This window comes from Mauremys mutica, chromosome 5 (genome assembly GCF_020497125.1).
Source record: "Mauremys mutica isolate MM-2020 ecotype Southern chromosome 5, ASM2049712v1, whole genome shotgun sequence".
Lineage (NCBI taxonomy): Eukaryota > Metazoa > Chordata > Testudines > Geoemydidae > Mauremys > Mauremys mutica.
The window spans coordinates 57,236,351-57,253,103 of NC_059076.1; the positions used below are offsets into that span (position 1 = coordinate 57,236,351).

Consider the following 16,753-nt stretch of genomic DNA (forward strand, 5'->3'; position numbering starts at 1 on the left):
AAGGGGAAATTATTAGCCATCTGAAGTGGGACAAGGTAGATATAGCAGAACTGAGGATCTGGCAGTAGAAAAAACAGTTTTCCATTTTCTGCATAGGATACTATATATACCAGAAAGGAAAATGTAATGTATAATTAAAATATATGATAATATTATTTCATACATGTATATTTACTGTGATGGATCACATTGACGAGTATTTATCACTATTCAGGTTTCCTCACTATATATATACACACTATGTCAAATGCATTTTGTCTGATTATATCAATAAAAAACTATAACAATAAGGTAGCTGATTAGTTTTAATTATTTCAGAAAATACTATATATTGTCTTCGGATTGCACAATGTCAAAGTTTTATTATTACATCTATGTGTCCTTCCTGTACAGTATGGAGAAAAATGAAGGCCTAAAGCTAGGAATTGTTTAGATTCCAGAGATGTCGTATGTTCCAGTTACACTTAGTACACTGCATAACTATTTCTCTTCATCTTTTGAAAAATAAAAATAAAAAGCATCTTACACTTTCTAAATGACACTTTTGTTAATGCTACAAATATTATGCAATTTTATGAAACCATGGGAAGATAGTTTTTTGTTTCTTTCTGTTTGCAATGATTTTCTATATGGGAAAATTGAGAAAGATAACAGACAATATGGGGAAAAAAGAGAAATTGAAGAGACTGAAAATCTATCAGACTTCATAGTGCGAAATAATTTAATTTAAATGCTTTCTGCTACCAAACATCAAGTTAACAATGAGGAAACATGTTCAGCCAATTAGTCTGCTTGACCGAGTGAACTCTCCTAACTATAGTATATAAAGTGTGTGATATGTACTAACAGAACACCTTCTGAAACAGACTGCTCCCCTGTAAATGCACTAGACTAGAGTAAGGAGAAAGACAGATTGATATTAACCTTTCCCTACAAAGGAATAGTTGTGCTTTTAACAAAATATATTCATTATTCAAAGGTACAATATTATAGCCGAATAAAATATAGAGCTGCCCATAGTTTAAACATAGGGATTTTCAATTCCTTAGCCCAGAATATGTAAGGTTTTATAAAGCATTATGGGCCATACCATAGAGCTGATATAAAATGAAGTAGCTCTACTTAAGTCAATGGCACTACAGCAATTTACACCAGCTGAGAATCTAGCCCCAATATTTCCAACACAGGCACACAATATCTACTATAGACAGGTGTCAATTTTTTTAAAACTAGTATGCAATATTAGAGACACAGAATATGCCCATACAATCCATTCTGTACAGAAATCAAAACTATGTCTTACCAAGGACAAACTCCAGCTTTGACTCATTCGCAATCTTCTGGATACCTTTTAATATTAAAAAAAAAAAAGTTAGAAAATATGTAAATTCTAGTTTCATATACTGTAATCTTAACTTGCTTTACTTATATATCAATATCTTCTTGCCACTGTTGGAGGCATCTGCTTTTTTTTTTATGTTTTTAATGGAAATTATACTGTAAAAAAGAGACCTTTTCACAAAGTACCAATATAGAAACAAAAACCCATGTTTTGTCTTATTCACATTTTTTGAGAGATCCCACCAAACAGAAGGGGCTATGATAAAAAAGAGGAACTTGCATGGAAGTCAACAGGCAAGGAGTTTTTGGCTATGAAATGAAAAAGGGTATATGTAAAAGAATGAAAAACTGTATGCCCTCTGCAAAAGTTTAAAGTTGCAGAATGAACTATCCTGGAGAGTTTATAATAGCAATATTTAAAAATGCCTTTATGAACTACATATAATCATATTTTTCAAAAAACATAATTAACTGCTCTGACAACTAGATTTCACAAAATTGAAGCGGACCATCCCCACTTTCAGCAGATTGGTCTATAACATGACTTTAATAGGAAGGTTGGATGTACATTCCACATGGGTAAGTAACTGGGCAACTAAAATCCTCTAAAAGGATTCAGTTCATAACTAACTGCATATCTTCAGAATTTAGTACACTGAGCAGGAGTTAACATACTGTTAGGTCTTTTCAAGGAACCATTCCATAGTACTAGTGATGAATTTAGACATCTCTCTTTCTTAAGTTTACCAAATTTATATTGTACTATGTTGTGGTTTATGTGTTCATGTATTTTTCTTTCAATTTAACAGTTTTTAAATCTTATTAAAAAAAATCAGCATGTAGTTATCATACCCTTTGTTCCCCTCAAGGAGGTTATTTGCATAAATCTAAAACAGTAATGATGTTTAAATAAAATATTAATCAGTTTATTCCCTCTGGTACAGCCAATTGTTACTCAACAATTTAAATTGTACTATAGTTCCAAGATTTCCATTGATTTGTGCAATTACAGAATTCAGGGCATTTTTAAAGTAGTATTTACGGTGTAACATGAAAAAGAATATACACGCTTACCTGTAAACTGAGACTCCCTAAGATTGTCTGCCTGTGTTGCAGGAAGAAAGTGCTGTGCCTCATCTGATGTTCTCTCCTCTTTAATTTCCATGATCAACCTCCGGAGCTGCTGAATTTTATTCTGCAAACTTTCTGAGTTTGCTTCTCCAAGTGCCACAGCCCACAATTCACAGTCTGGTTTAGATGCAGCTTCACGGTAAAGATCTGGGTTTCTGCTCTGAAACTCTGCATTCAGAAAATATTAAGCCACTTTTTAGGAATGCAGATATTAAGGGACGGGTTGGAGATAATGGCAGGATTGATACTATGTATAATACACACGATTATACATCTATTATTTCTGCACAGAACCACACACACCTCATACACCTCTTGAATCAAACCCCTGTTGCTTCCCATTCAGTGAACCACTAAGTCCATGCTACACAGCAGTTCCCAAAGCAGTTAATGTACTGGAAAACTAGGTGGCAGAATCATCAAAGTAAAATGGGAAATCTTTTTTCAGTGTGGATTCTACTGCTCAGCAGGTAGCTTTCAGGACAGCCAACTTAAACAATTTAGCAGAGGCAGCAGACATCATTCTGACAAAGGGACTGGTGGGATTCACTAGGGTGAATATGTCCATTAGAACTGTACTTTACACTCAGCCTCTCATCCATTCTTGCCAGAATACTGCTTATCAAGATGTGGAGATAATTTAGGATGGCACAGCTCCTCCATGAGGAGACAACAGATTGTATGTGGGAACTTCCAACCTCATGACTATGCACAAGTCTGTTGCTATCCTGCCTGACAAAACGGTAAATTGTTTAGTGATCACACTTTAAGAAGAGGGAAGAAAAACCGTTTAGGCTCCCAAGGAAATGCAGGTAATAGCAAGTGCCACTCATTTCATTAGAATTAGTAAAGAACAAAGTATCTAGGTGTTTAAAAATCTGACTATTTTAGAGTCACATGTAGAAAAGAGATGAAAGGGGTTAAGTCATTTAATTTAGGCAAGTACTGGTAACACTGGTAAAACAATGGACAAATTGTTACAAGTGGACAATACAGTTCGGGAAAACACAATTAGCATTATAACAACAGGTCTATAGAGGTACAGAAATGATCATTAAGGCAGCTTGGATATCCAAGCTACCCTGCTTGAGAAAAGGTTGCCAAAAAAACAAATGCAACAAGTTTTATAACTAAAATGCAAACCTATTAAAATATACTTATTTTGAACATAAACAGGAACAATGATTTTGCATACAAGCGTTCTGCCACCAGCCAGAAAGAAAACATCTACTTTCAGAGGAAATGCATCTTTTGGGATTGGAACCACCCTACTTATATTTGCCCCTTAACCCTGACAGTCAGAATTGCTGTATGCTAAGCAATACTTAAGGCATACTGTATCATTGAATACACATGACCTAAAATGGACACCATGAAACGGATGTGTGTGTTTGAAGGACGGGGAAGGGGGGTGTTATTCAATGTAGTCTGGCTGGATCTGAACCAATTTTGAGGCCTCGAACTTCCAAGCTGCATTGCAGAAAGATTACGATTAACTTGTACCAAGGATTTTGCAATTCTAAAATCATTGACCATAAACAACTGTATCTGTCAGATAAGCCTGGGTACAATTATCATGACAGCCTACAAAGGTTCCATGTCAATGCAAATATGAAGACATGTCAGTTTGCAGATCAAACACTTGATAGACTATATATTCTATCTACTGTGTCAATATATACACGCAAAAAATTCATATACCAAAAAAACAAAAAACAAATTATACATGTACTGTAAACTATTTTCAAAACAGAAAAAGTAATGGGTTCTCTTTTTCAATACCAAAAAGTGAATAATTCACACTAGAGGCAAAAAAAAAATTGAGTAGAATTTTATTAATATAATAATAATTTATAGTTTTTCTTTGCTCTCATATTTCAAACTGCCAAGCAATTTTTCCCCAAAAGGTAAGTAGTATTTTACTACTCAGCCTTAGATCTTTAATGCCAAGTTTCAGTCCAGAGATAATATTTAGTTGAACTGAAACCTCCTGAAAATAAGGATTTATTGTGGAAAATCCTCACATTTCATTAACTCCATAGTGTGGTGCAAGTGGCAGGATTATTATATTCATGTTGAAATATATTCCACACAGAAAGCATTCCATGTGTGGACAACAAAATACTTTATATTTTACAACTAAGGAATAACTGTAGAAAACAGGAGTGGCTAAGCAACACTATATTAGGCACAATATTGTTTACCTTAGCATCTTATAACATGGCACATACTTTGGATGAACTCCTGGACTCTACTGAAGTCAATGAGACTTTTGCCATTGATTTCAATGGAGCCTGGACTCTCACTTTTTGTGTGATAACAGTTTTAAAGTCATGGCATTGTTTTCTTATCAAGGTCTATATAAAATATGAAGGGTTATGGTCCCTTAGGACTCCTGTAATTCAAACAAAGAATTCAGAGAACCTGACAACAGAATTGCTGTCAAATAAAGAAGTGTCACAGAGGAGAAGGGGAGATACTCCCATAGACACAGGGACAGCCTTCCTGCATCCCCACTGTCTACAATATACCAGACTCTTTTGGCGCTGGCTATGTCCCCGCTCAAGTGAAAACAAGTTTATTGAAAAATTATTAGCCCCTATCCCCTCCACTCCAGTTTAACAACAGTAGCTAGCACTTTCTTCTTGGTTCCTAAAAATTAAAAAGTGATACTGCAAAGTAGTTTAAAGCCCAGAATTGCATTTTCATTTTTAAATATGTATCTGAGATTAATCTTGACAAAGTCCCTTTAGGTAGATATTTCTGCAAATTCCTACATTGTGTGTGTTATCTGGATGATGTTTCACTCTATCAGTAAATTATATTCATGACGTGAAATAGATAATCAAAATAAAGAATTGAAAGCTCCAGGATATCTCTGGAAATATACTGTCAATGAAAAGGCTGAAGTTCAACAATGCTAATTTTAATCTTCTAAGAAAAGGGTTTTTTTTTTAAATTCCTCACTTCGTATTAATTGTCAATCTAATTTTTAAACAAAGCTTTATTATACTAACCATGCAGAAGTGACAAGAAGAATGGCAAACTGTGCCAAGTATAACATGCTTTATTTCCATTAATGAGAGTTATAAATATAAATCCTTATGGATCAATATAAAAAAATCCTTGGAGTCTTTATTGGACAGCTATGTACAGAACATGTGCTCAGTACCTATACTGTCAAGTGACAGCTACTCTTTTCTAGAGCGTATTTTAAAACGATATGTTTTTTTATGCCAAATACCTTTTAAAAAAGAGTTCAAAATGTCTAAAGGTTTTTCTTTCTTTTCACACTCACTGGCAAAGAGTAATTCTGAATTTCTACCTCAGCAGTGGAAAATGGTTGGGAATATCAATGAGCCACTGTCACTCTAAAATATAAAGCACCATCTCAGCTAACCACCATATGCTGTAACAAAAGTAGAATGGAAGCTTTGATACGTAAATTATATCTGCAGGATATTTCTAATACAGACATCAGAGGCTCTTAATTCACAAAGCTGGCTGAATTCTATATGGTGATGCATTTCAGGTTCAAATTAGCAGTGATGAAATCATCCCATGGTTACTGATGATGGTGTGTTAATCTTCCTTTGAAAGTTAAAATTTTCAATCAAAGATAAAGAATTTAATTAAAAATTTTATCTTCTTTTTTTTGGCGGGGAAGGCAATGCTGAGAATAAACATATATAAGTTGCCATTATAATCTCCATTTAGATCCCTCATGAAGAGCGCCTGAAGATATCTGAAATGAATATAACATGGTACATAACTTAGTTTTCTCACATTGCTGAAGCATAACAATTTGCTTCTTTTAACACCATCAGGTTCTCTCTCACAGTGCACCATATCCTTTTCACTTTTCACATACTTCATTAAATTAATACCACACCTATTCTGGTAGCAAGGGAGACCATACAATTATTTATACAACACCATGATATACCAATAACCAAAATGCTGAATATAAATATCGCAAGATTAACAGAATTTACTAAATATAGCCTTTGTAAAAGAGTAGCTTGCTCTTCTAGCTGGGAATAATACCCACTCCCACCAGAAACAATACCCACTCCCACCAGAAACATCAGCCTACTCAGGAGGCAGTGTGGTTTAGAGAACAGAGACTAGAGTGTGACCTCAGGAGATCTAGGTTCAATTTCCAGCTCTGCCTTTGGTCTGCTTGATGACTTTGAGCAGTCACTTCACTGCTTTGGGCCTCAGTTTCCCTTTCTGTAAAAAGTCTATGGGCAGGGATATCAGACACAATATTTAATAATAAGAGTGACATATATTCCATTTCCCACTGTATATGGCCTTATTAGAGTTTGCATGTGACGGTAGTTTGCAAAGTGTCCTCTCTTCAGTGTGTAGTCATCTTGTCCCAATGTTTTACTGGATACCTAGCCAAATGTCAGATGAATAGCTCATTATTGTTGAACTCTGAATTATACCTACAAGAAAAACTTCTTATTTATAATAATTTATTTGTAATAGAAGAAATTCACTTTTTCATATCCAAGCATGCTTCAGGATATTTCAAGGTATTTTCTACCTCCAGTCACATTTGTTTTTATGTAGACTCCTTTCAGATAAGCATGCAAATATGTCCTATTGGAAATTATTCTTGCTAATTGTGTCTAGCAGAGCTATTTTTGCTGCATGTCTACCAATAAAACCTCCATTCTTATTTCCTTCTTCCTATTGAAAAACAGGAAAATGTTTAGTATTCCTTTGCTAAATTTAATTCCATACTTCAAAAAAGATGTTGAAAAATTGGGAAGAAGTTGGTAGAGCTACAAGCAAGATTCAAGGTCTGGAAAACATGCCCCATAGCATGAAACTTCACAAACTCAATCTGTTTAGTTTATCGAAGGTGGTCACAGGCTACGAGTATCTATTTGGGGAACAGATTTCTTATGGAAGGTAGTTCTAACCTAGCAGAAAAAGAAGGAATCCTTCGATCTCATTATTGGCAGATGAAGCTAGATAAATTCAGACCACAAATATGGTGCAAATGTTTAACAGAGTGTAATTAACAGCTGGAAGAACTTACTTAGGGATGTAGTGCAAATCTCCATCACCTGAAGTATCTAAATCAAGGATGGCTCTCTCTGTAAAAAGCTCTGGTTCAACTAGAAACAAAGGAACTGATGCAGAGCTTACTGAGTGAGAAGTTTCACCCTGTGTTAAATAGGAGGCTAGACTAAATGATCACAATGGTACCTTCTGGCCTTAAAAACTCTCTATGGAAATTTTCCTTCAGGGAGTGGAGAGCAGGTTCTATCTAACAAGCAGCTGCAACCTCTTCCTAGCCGATTGTCCTTACAAGTGGTAAATATTTTCACCGAGTATCTTTCTTGTAAGTATTCATAACATTTGTTATGGCCATTGGTAATCAGCATTTTCACAGGGAGAGTGGAGCACTTAGAATCGTAGAAGATTAGGGTTGGAAGACACCTCAGGAGGTCATCTAGTCCAACCCTCTGCTCAAAGCAGGACCAACACCAACTAAATCATCCTAACCAGGGTTTTCTCAAGCCAGGCCTTAAAAACCTCTTAAAAACTATGGAGATTCCCTAGGTAACCCATTCCAGTGCTTCACCACCCTCCTAGTGAAATAATGTTTCCTAATATCCATCCTAGACCTCCTCCACTGAAACTTGAGAACATTGCTCCACCACTGAGAACAGCCTAGCTCCATCCTCTTTGGAACCCCCTTTCAGATAGTTTCAAATCTTCCCTTCACTCTTCTCTTCTGCAGATTAAACAAGCCCAGTTCCCTCAACCTCTCCTTGTAAGTCATGTGCTCCAGGCCCCTGATAATTTTTTGTTGCCTTCCGCTGGACTCTTTCCAATTTGTCCACATCCTTTCTGTAGTGGGGGGCCCAAAACTGGACACAATGCAATACTCCAGATGTGGCCTCACCAATGCCAAACAGAGGGAGATAATCACTTCCCTCGATCTGCTGGCAATGCTCCTACTAATGCAGCCCAATATGCCATTAGCCTTCTTGGAACAAGGGCACACTGCTGACTCATATCCAGCTTCTCATCCACTGTAATCCCCAGGTCCTTTTCTGCAGAACTGTCGCTTAGCCCGTCAGTCCCCAGCCTGTAGTGGTACATGGGATTCTTCCTTCCTAAGTGCAGGACTCTGCACTTGTCCTTGTTGAACCTCAGATTTCTTTGGTCTAATCCTCCAATTTATCTAGGTCACTCTGGACCCTATCCCTACCCTCCAGCATATTTACCTCTCCCCCCAGCGCAGTGTCATCTGCAAACTTGCTCAGGGTGCAATTCATCCCGTCATCCAAATCATTAATAAAGATGTTGAACAAAACCGGCCCTAAGACCAATCCCTGGGGTACTCCGCTTGATACCGGCTGCCAACTAGACATCAAGCCGTAGATCACTACCCATTGAGCCCAACAATCTAGCCAGCTTTCTATCCACCTTATGTCCATTCATCTAATCCATACTTCAACTTGCTGGCAAGAATACTGTAGGAGACCGTAACAAAAGCTTTGCTAAAATCAGATAGTTTCAAATCTTCCCTTCACTCTTCTCTTCTGCAGATATATCATGTCCACTGCTTTCGCCATATCCACAGAGCCAGTTATCTCATCATAGAAGGCAATCAGGTTGGTCAGGCATGACTTGCCTTGGTGAATCCATGTTGACTGTTCCTGATCACCTTCTTCTTCTCAAAGTACTTCAAAATGGTTTCCTTGAGGACCTGCTCCTTGATTTTTCCAGGGACTGAGGTGAAGCTGGCCAGTCTGTAGTTCCCCGGGTTCTCCTTCTTCCCTTTTTTAAAGATGAGCACTATATTGAATCATGTCTCTTTATCTGGGTCTGCCATAATAAGCCAGACCATAAAATGTGCCACAAAATCAGAAAGAAAAAACAACAAAAATGTTTTTAAAATATCTATCCTTGTACTATCCTACTATTATAAATAGCTTTTGGCAGCTACCTGCGGAAAAGACCAAATTATTCCATGCAAAAGGGAGACATTAAGACTGGCAGACAGGGAGGAACCGTGGGTAAGTTAGCAGTGAGATGTCACAATCTGGTCCAGTACCACTCTGTGGATGGACAACAATCTATTGTGGTTGGATCTAACTGCTGATTCCCAACTGCTTCTAAGTCTGTGGGTTGGGGAAGTGACTAGTTACTCTCTTGGTCCCCCAAATGCACTCCTAGGTGCAGATCCCAGGCCGAATACCCTCCTCAGGCAATATGACCTCGTAGTCCAGCCACTTAGATTTTGGAACCAGTGACTCAGCCCTCCTATGTCCTCATTTGCTTCAACACATTCGCCACACAAGAGTCCACCTAGCTATGGGAGCACTCGTTTTCCCAGTCACACCATGCGAGGACCACTGGCAGAAAATCAACGATACAGATACTTAACAAAGGAATTTCTTAGCTGAAAACACTTTACTTTTAAAACAAAACAAAAAACATAAGAGAGTTATTGGCCTATGGAAAGCAACAAGCTCCTGAACACAAGCCCTCCTGTTGGGTACTTATTATTCCTGAGAGTTCTGGGCTTGCTCCTAGTGATTTGACCCATAAGCTCATCCTGACTGCTTGGCCTGATCTTCTTGCTTCTGATATTGGTTAGCCTCCGATTGCTTAGTGAACCACTCCTTTTAAAACTGACTCTCTGTACCCTTTCTCCCCATATGCTGCAAGCCGGGGATAAGGATTTAGCTCCAGCCTCCATGCCAGTTTCTGCGTAGAATGTCATTTAATGGCCCATTGTTTTAGTAGAGAAGAGACATTCAATGTTGGTGGCCCTAGAGTGCTCTGACACAGTTTCTTAGATATAGTCTGTCCACTAGGTGTCAAGTCTTCGCTACAAAATGGATGTTCTAATCCACAATGAAGGTTACAATCACAAATGGGGTTCACAAAATGAAATGTGTTTCACATTTTGACGGTTGCATCCCCAAACATTCACGGACAAATCCCCTCACTAGATAGAAGAGTTGGACTCATGCCACCACCATACCAGTTCAAAGAACTTTGTGGCCACAAGGTCAGGCTAGCAGCTTGCAAAAAGCAACTCTGTGAAGGCAACAGCCTGAAGAGGAAAATTCCCTTCTCGTCTTTTAGAACTGATCTTAACAAGGTATGTACATCTCAGGTGAATGCAGTCCCTGTAGCTCTGTGTGAATAGCACTCCTTGCTGCTAGCGGGGAACTACTGGTACTGTTACAGCACCTCTGCTGGGACAAGATTATTAGCATTCTCTAGGGAGCTAGAGGCAAGAGTGCGAGGGGAGGGATGAGAAAGTACAGAGCACTGTGTTGGCAGGTTCAATTTCCATGGAAACTAGTGTTCTTAACTTTTTTATTTTAAGTAATTATTCAGGGACAGTGGAGGTTTCTTTCTCCTTTCCGCAAAGATTCAGGAGTTGGCAGGAGCTGGACACACCCAATGCCAATGTACGGGGAAGGACTGGGCACACCTCCATGACGCAGGACATAAGGATATGGGGAAAATCAAGTTTCTCTGATGAGGGGAATAGGAAATTATGACCAGGAGAGAAGGGGGCCCAGCATCATTATCAAATTCCTGGTATCAATGAGTTTTGTGCTAGAAGTATGAAGAGCTACTAACACAGAACTACCATGACTAGTTATAGCCAATAAATGTACAATTGGAAAAAAGTCAATTAATTCAGAGAGTTATGTTAATCCTCTAGGTCCTACTGTTAAATTAAGTGAAATAAGTAGCCTAAGAGTCCTTTTTGACTAATTCCTTCACACAGGGTGCATGATACACAGTTTAATTCCAATCCTGAAGAGGCAGAATTAAACAGATCTTCAGAAAAATAACCATACAAGGACAGAAACCTTAATGAATCCGTTTCAAATTACTGACTTCTTAACTGCAACTGAACATTGAGAGTAATCTGAAAGAGCTATAGCAAAGAGTCTGAATAATCTGTTTAGTGTTTTTCTTGGAGTGGGTGGAAGGGAATTTGGTACTTGTAAAAACCAGGGAACAATAGTAACAAGACTGCTAATATTAATTGTAGCTACTGCCAGGAACTGAGCAGTCAAATGCTATTCAAGTTTCCTCCCATAGATTTTCTAACATACCGCCATCCCAACTTTCTACACTCCTGCAAAATCAGTTGTGTGCTTTTCCTGAGAAGTGACTATCAGTCAGTGGGATGCATGTTATAGACAGATGTCCACCAAAGATCACAATACTCATTACACTTGTGACACAAGATAGATTTAACATTTTGAATCAAGATACCCAGAAAAAAGGTGTGTGAATGAATTCCATTCTACCACCTGAGTTTCAGTACACATCTTAAAATGGTTAGTGCCGTGGATAAAATTGTTTTGTACTCACAAAAAATAAGAAATCATCATAATGCATCGATCCAGTTAGGTACAGTCAACTTTCTTGCTGAACTCAGGGTCCATTAGAGCTAAATTAACATGGCAAATTGATATAAGGGGCTTTGAAACTTGGTTGTGATATCAGGCAAGCTCCATAAATAAATTTAAAACACAATCATAGCTGACTGACAGCAACCCTGTAAGGCATTTCTACAGAGGGAAGGTTTATATTTTAGCATTCACAATAAAAAATGCTATCCATATCAGATCCAAATGAAAATCTTTACATTCAAATTCTTATTTAGATTTGCATGAAATAACTCATGTATATTTAGTTATTGTCCTTAACATCCATTCACTATATTAATTAGTAGTATAGTGCAGAAAACAAAAGTGTAAAGCAAAAAACATATTACATGAAAAATGGTTGTGATTAAGCACAGATGACTGGGGGAGAGGGGAAATTGGAATGGGCATGCACCAACTCTAGACCCATATTGTACATTATATTTAATGAACCATAACATCAAACCCATATTTACTGTCAGAGGAGCTATGCTACATATGACTTTTCATCTAATTTTAGAAAAAGCAACTGCAGCCTTTTGAGATACTCTTTTCAGTGATCAGAATAAAGGCAGGGAAGGTTTAGCTGTATGTTTCTTTATCAGACAACAGGATACATTCAGTCTACATGTTTAGCAATGTTTCAAGGATTTTCTAAATATTGATATAGTCACAAAAAATGAATGTTAAATATGTTGTGTTGTGTTTTACTTACTGAGAACTACTGAAACATCTGTTTTATTTCTGAATTCCACAACACAGTGCCACTCCAGAATAATGTCACAGACTTCAGAACTCTGTAAGGGACAAAGATGACAAAATGTTAGGATTTGCAACATTTTGGAAGTCCTTCTGTTAATATGTTCACAGCCAACAAATCTGGCACATTGATGCAGCCTACAGCTATGAAAGAAGCAAAGCCTAACAGTCGCTAGGCAAATGTATACGACTGCTTTAGTTACAGTTCTTTGCCATCTTGCTTCAGTTCAATGAACTAGAATGGGCAAAAAACATTTTAAAAAGATCATACTAGAAAAAGGAGAAAAAAAGGAAAATATAGTCAACAGATTTCTCTTCCATGTGAATATAGCCGGTATTTATGTGCCAACTAATTTGTTAACTAACAGCTGATCCATTTCCTTCCAACTTCTACCCCTAACTAATGCTATTTAATCACAACTTGTTAATCAGCTGAATAGATTGAAACTTGGAATTCTATTAAAATAAGTGAACTGTTCAAATGAGCAGAATTTAGCAGCAACACAAAATACATGATCTTGCAATAGAAATCTCCATTTAATCTCCTTTTTTGAAGGATTTCTTCGAGATCACTGGAAACCTTAGATACTGACACTATATTCTAGAACATGTAACTCACGTAATAGTAAGTGATTTGGACCATTGCAGGGCACAAAACTGAAGTTACTGGGGTCATGCTCTTTTTTACCAGCTGCCTCCTTGTAAGGATACAGGCCTCCTCTTTCAGCTTAATAATGAGATTCCCATTCAGAAAAGTAAGGCTACTATCTCCCTCACGTTTTATCTCCTCTTTTCTTGAAGTTCTTATCCATTCTTTATCCACAACATCTGATCATATATCATCATTAGAGTACTGATCTCTTACACATTTCCTTGTTATGAGGATCCTGGTGTTTCACAGAGCCACTCCTCTATTTCACTGAGCTTCAGAAGTGCGCAAGTTAAATTTTCCATACATTCCAGTTACCTCTTTATCCAAGGAGATCCCAAGGACTGGAACATGCCTCATTTTCTGCTAGTTTTCCCCAAAACTACAACTTTTAATTCCACATATTCACTATTTTAAGAGATAACCTTGTAAAATGCTTATATATCCATAACAGCTGCTTCGAAACACGTGAGCTCTCTTTGCTGCTTCATTTTCTGCATTTATATTACGAGATTTGGCCTGTCAGGCTGATACTCAAACTGTCACTTCTTTTGCAGACAGCTTCATATTTAGCCTTAAATGTTTGGCCTGATCCTGCATTCCTACACAAGATGACCCCTTTCTCACATAATAGTGCCACTGACTTTCATAGAAGTACATGTCTGAGTGAGGATTCTTTGTGGGAGAAAGTTTAGCAGAATAAGGCCGAGTTTACACTATATGCTTTTGAATGTAAGGCTTTAAACAGCTCCTGCCAAAGTCCGGTAAATTCTTAATCTGAAGAGGAACAAGATAGAAACTGTCATTAAATCTTAAGAGGTACTTTTAGTGGAAGACAACTATTTTGAAATCTTGGACTTATAATATACCAAATGTGGTAGCCAATTTGACTCCGTCCATGACAACACTAGAAAAAGAATGAAACCCACTAGATTTACTGTAGGTGATAGAATATTAGAATAAAATGAACTTGATACAGATCTTTATTTAAAAAAACATGCCAGGCAAATTTGCTCTCTCTTTTTTGGGTCGAAATTCAAAGTTAATGGATCAAGAGAATGCAGTTGGTGTGATATATCTATATACAGAAAGCATTCAGTATAGTGTATGGTTTGGAAAATTATTCAGTTTAGCCTAGACAGGAGCACTGTCACCTGGATTGAAAACCAGCTAATGGACTGCAAAAAATAAGATTAATAGCAATACATTGAGTGAGGGGAGTGGTACAGTAGGCGCTTCAGAAATTGTGTTAGCTATGTTTTAACTTTTTTTTTTTAATTAATGAGCTGGAAGCCAGAGATAAACCAAATATTAATCAAATTCAGAGTTCTTGGAAGCCTCCTGTAAATCAAAGAAAAATGTAAAAGGATCTGTGACTCAACCCAACTCTTACTGAAAGCAATGGGAAACAATGAGAGCCAGCCTGGAAAAATGCACACCTACATATTTTTGAGGAAAGCAATAGAATAAACAAAGAGATTTAATTAGAGAAACTCTAAAGGTATGGCTACACTGCCAAAAAAAAAAAAATCCCTCAAAACACACCACACAACGGCAGCAAGTCTGAGAGCCTGGGTCTGGCTCGCATTATGGCGCTAAAAATACCAATAGACATTCCTGCTTGGGCTGGAGTCTGGGCTTTGAGCCCCGCCCCTTTCGCTACCTTTTAGAGCCCGAGCAGAACATCTCTCCTGCTGTTTTAAATCCTGTCACGTGAGCCCAGCAAGCCTGAGTCAGTGGACCCCTGTTCTAAGACTCTACCATGAGTTTGTTTAGGGGGTTTTTTGTTTTTGTTTTTTTGCAGTGTTGATGTATCCTTAGAAAGCTGTAATATGGATGTCTGATCCAACAATTTGGATTCTGATGTGGACTGTGAACAACAGTAAACTTTTCCAGGCATGCTCATTCCAGGAATGTGGAGGCAGATGCATTCTCAAGAGATGCCATCACTTGGGAAGAGATAAAACTGCAAGAGGAGTTTCGTTTCACAAAATAGTGGAAGCATGAGACAATTTAGAATAAGGGAAATCACTACCTGTCAAAAAATGTGACCCTATTTCAGTGTCAAGAAGCACGTAATTTGGCTTTTGAAGATTCGTATACACACTGCAAAATGCTCTGAGACTCTGTTCATTCTTGAAATATGAAGAGACAAGTTTAGCATTTTGCAGTTCTAACCATGGTAGGGGCAAAAGCTAGAGAGAAAGAAAGAAAAAAAGGAAAATTCAATTCAACCCTAAGAGATATATACACAATTGCACAGAAAAGTAAAGTAAACATTCTCAGAAAAGTAGAGAAGCTCTTGAAAAAGTAAAATTGTACAAGTTAAAACTTTTAAAGTAAAATATATATATAAAAAACAGTAATAAGTCTCTGGACAGAAAGTTAAAGGAAAACTAAATAAGGAAGAAGAAATCAAAAATAGAGGCAGGACTTGTAGTTGGTGGTGCAGGGAGCTGCCCTTGATAAATTTCATACCCATCAGTAGTCATGACCAAAACTATAAAGGATGAGGGCCTAGATCCTTGGCTTTGGGTTCCAAATATGTTGCACCTTGTGCAAACATTTACACTTGTGCAAAGTGGGTGTAAAATGCTATCACTGGTGTGAATAAATGAAGAATTCTGATTTGGTTGCTTTATACCCACAGTACACTCATGTAAATGGCTGCACAAATTGCATGGTACTGGAAAAATCAAGACCTTTGTTTACAGGCTGTACTAATCCTTTTAGCACTAATGATTTGATTAGTGGTGAAGGTAGAAAGGCAGCTTGAGGTGAGATTTAAGCACAAGATGGCAACTGAAACCAACGCTAATGTTAAAGGGAGAAAGGGCTTTCTGTCCACTGAAAAGGATTTTGCAGCAGGTAAGAAAAAACAGTTCTACAACACAGAGTTTCAAGTTTATAAATCACATAAACCAGCCAGCTTTGGTTATGCTTTCTGCTTTCAGAAGTGTAGTTTAACACTGAAATCTTTGTTTCAATTCCATTTCTAAATCAGTTGTTATTACTGAACATTTCTATTGAAGTAGCACTTCCAGGCCTCAATCACATTGGGTCACCATTGTGTGGCGCACTGGACACATTTATAGTAAATAAATAACAGGCCCCGGAAAGCAGGTTTAGATTCATAGATTTTAAGGCAGAAGGGATCACCATGACCTCCTGCACACCTCACCCACCCACTCTTATAATAGACCCATAACCTCTGGCTTGAGTTACTGAAGTCCTCAAATCATGATTTAAAGACTTCAAGTTACAGAGAATCTACTATTTACACTATGCTATGGTGATGACATATGATTAAACAATGGAAGAAAAACAACAGATCAGGACTCGTATTTGTGAGAAACATAACTAAGTGTTTGTTGATACTGCCCATTTTTTGTGACTGTTTTGCAGGAGGTTTCTTTCTCCTCACTTACATGTTAGG

At 37.5% G+C, this 16,753-nt stretch overlaps 1 protein-coding gene across 1 annotated transcript in view; it reads right to left on the reverse strand.

Moving 5' to 3' along the window:
• Positions 1–16,753, reverse strand: part of INPP4B (inositol polyphosphate-4-phosphatase type II B) — a 516,678-nt gene that overhangs the window by 318,127 nt on the left and 181,798 nt on the right. The window contains exons 4-6 of the mRNA XM_045019298.1: positions 12,625–12,706; positions 2,416–2,640; positions 1,304–1,348 (exon numbers count right to left, since the gene is read on the reverse strand). Coding sequence (XP_044875233.1) covers positions 1,304–1,348; positions 2,416–2,640; positions 12,625–12,706 — 352 coding nt within the window. The remainder of the gene's footprint in view (positions 1–1,303; positions 1,349–2,415; positions 2,641–12,624; positions 12,707–16,753) is intronic.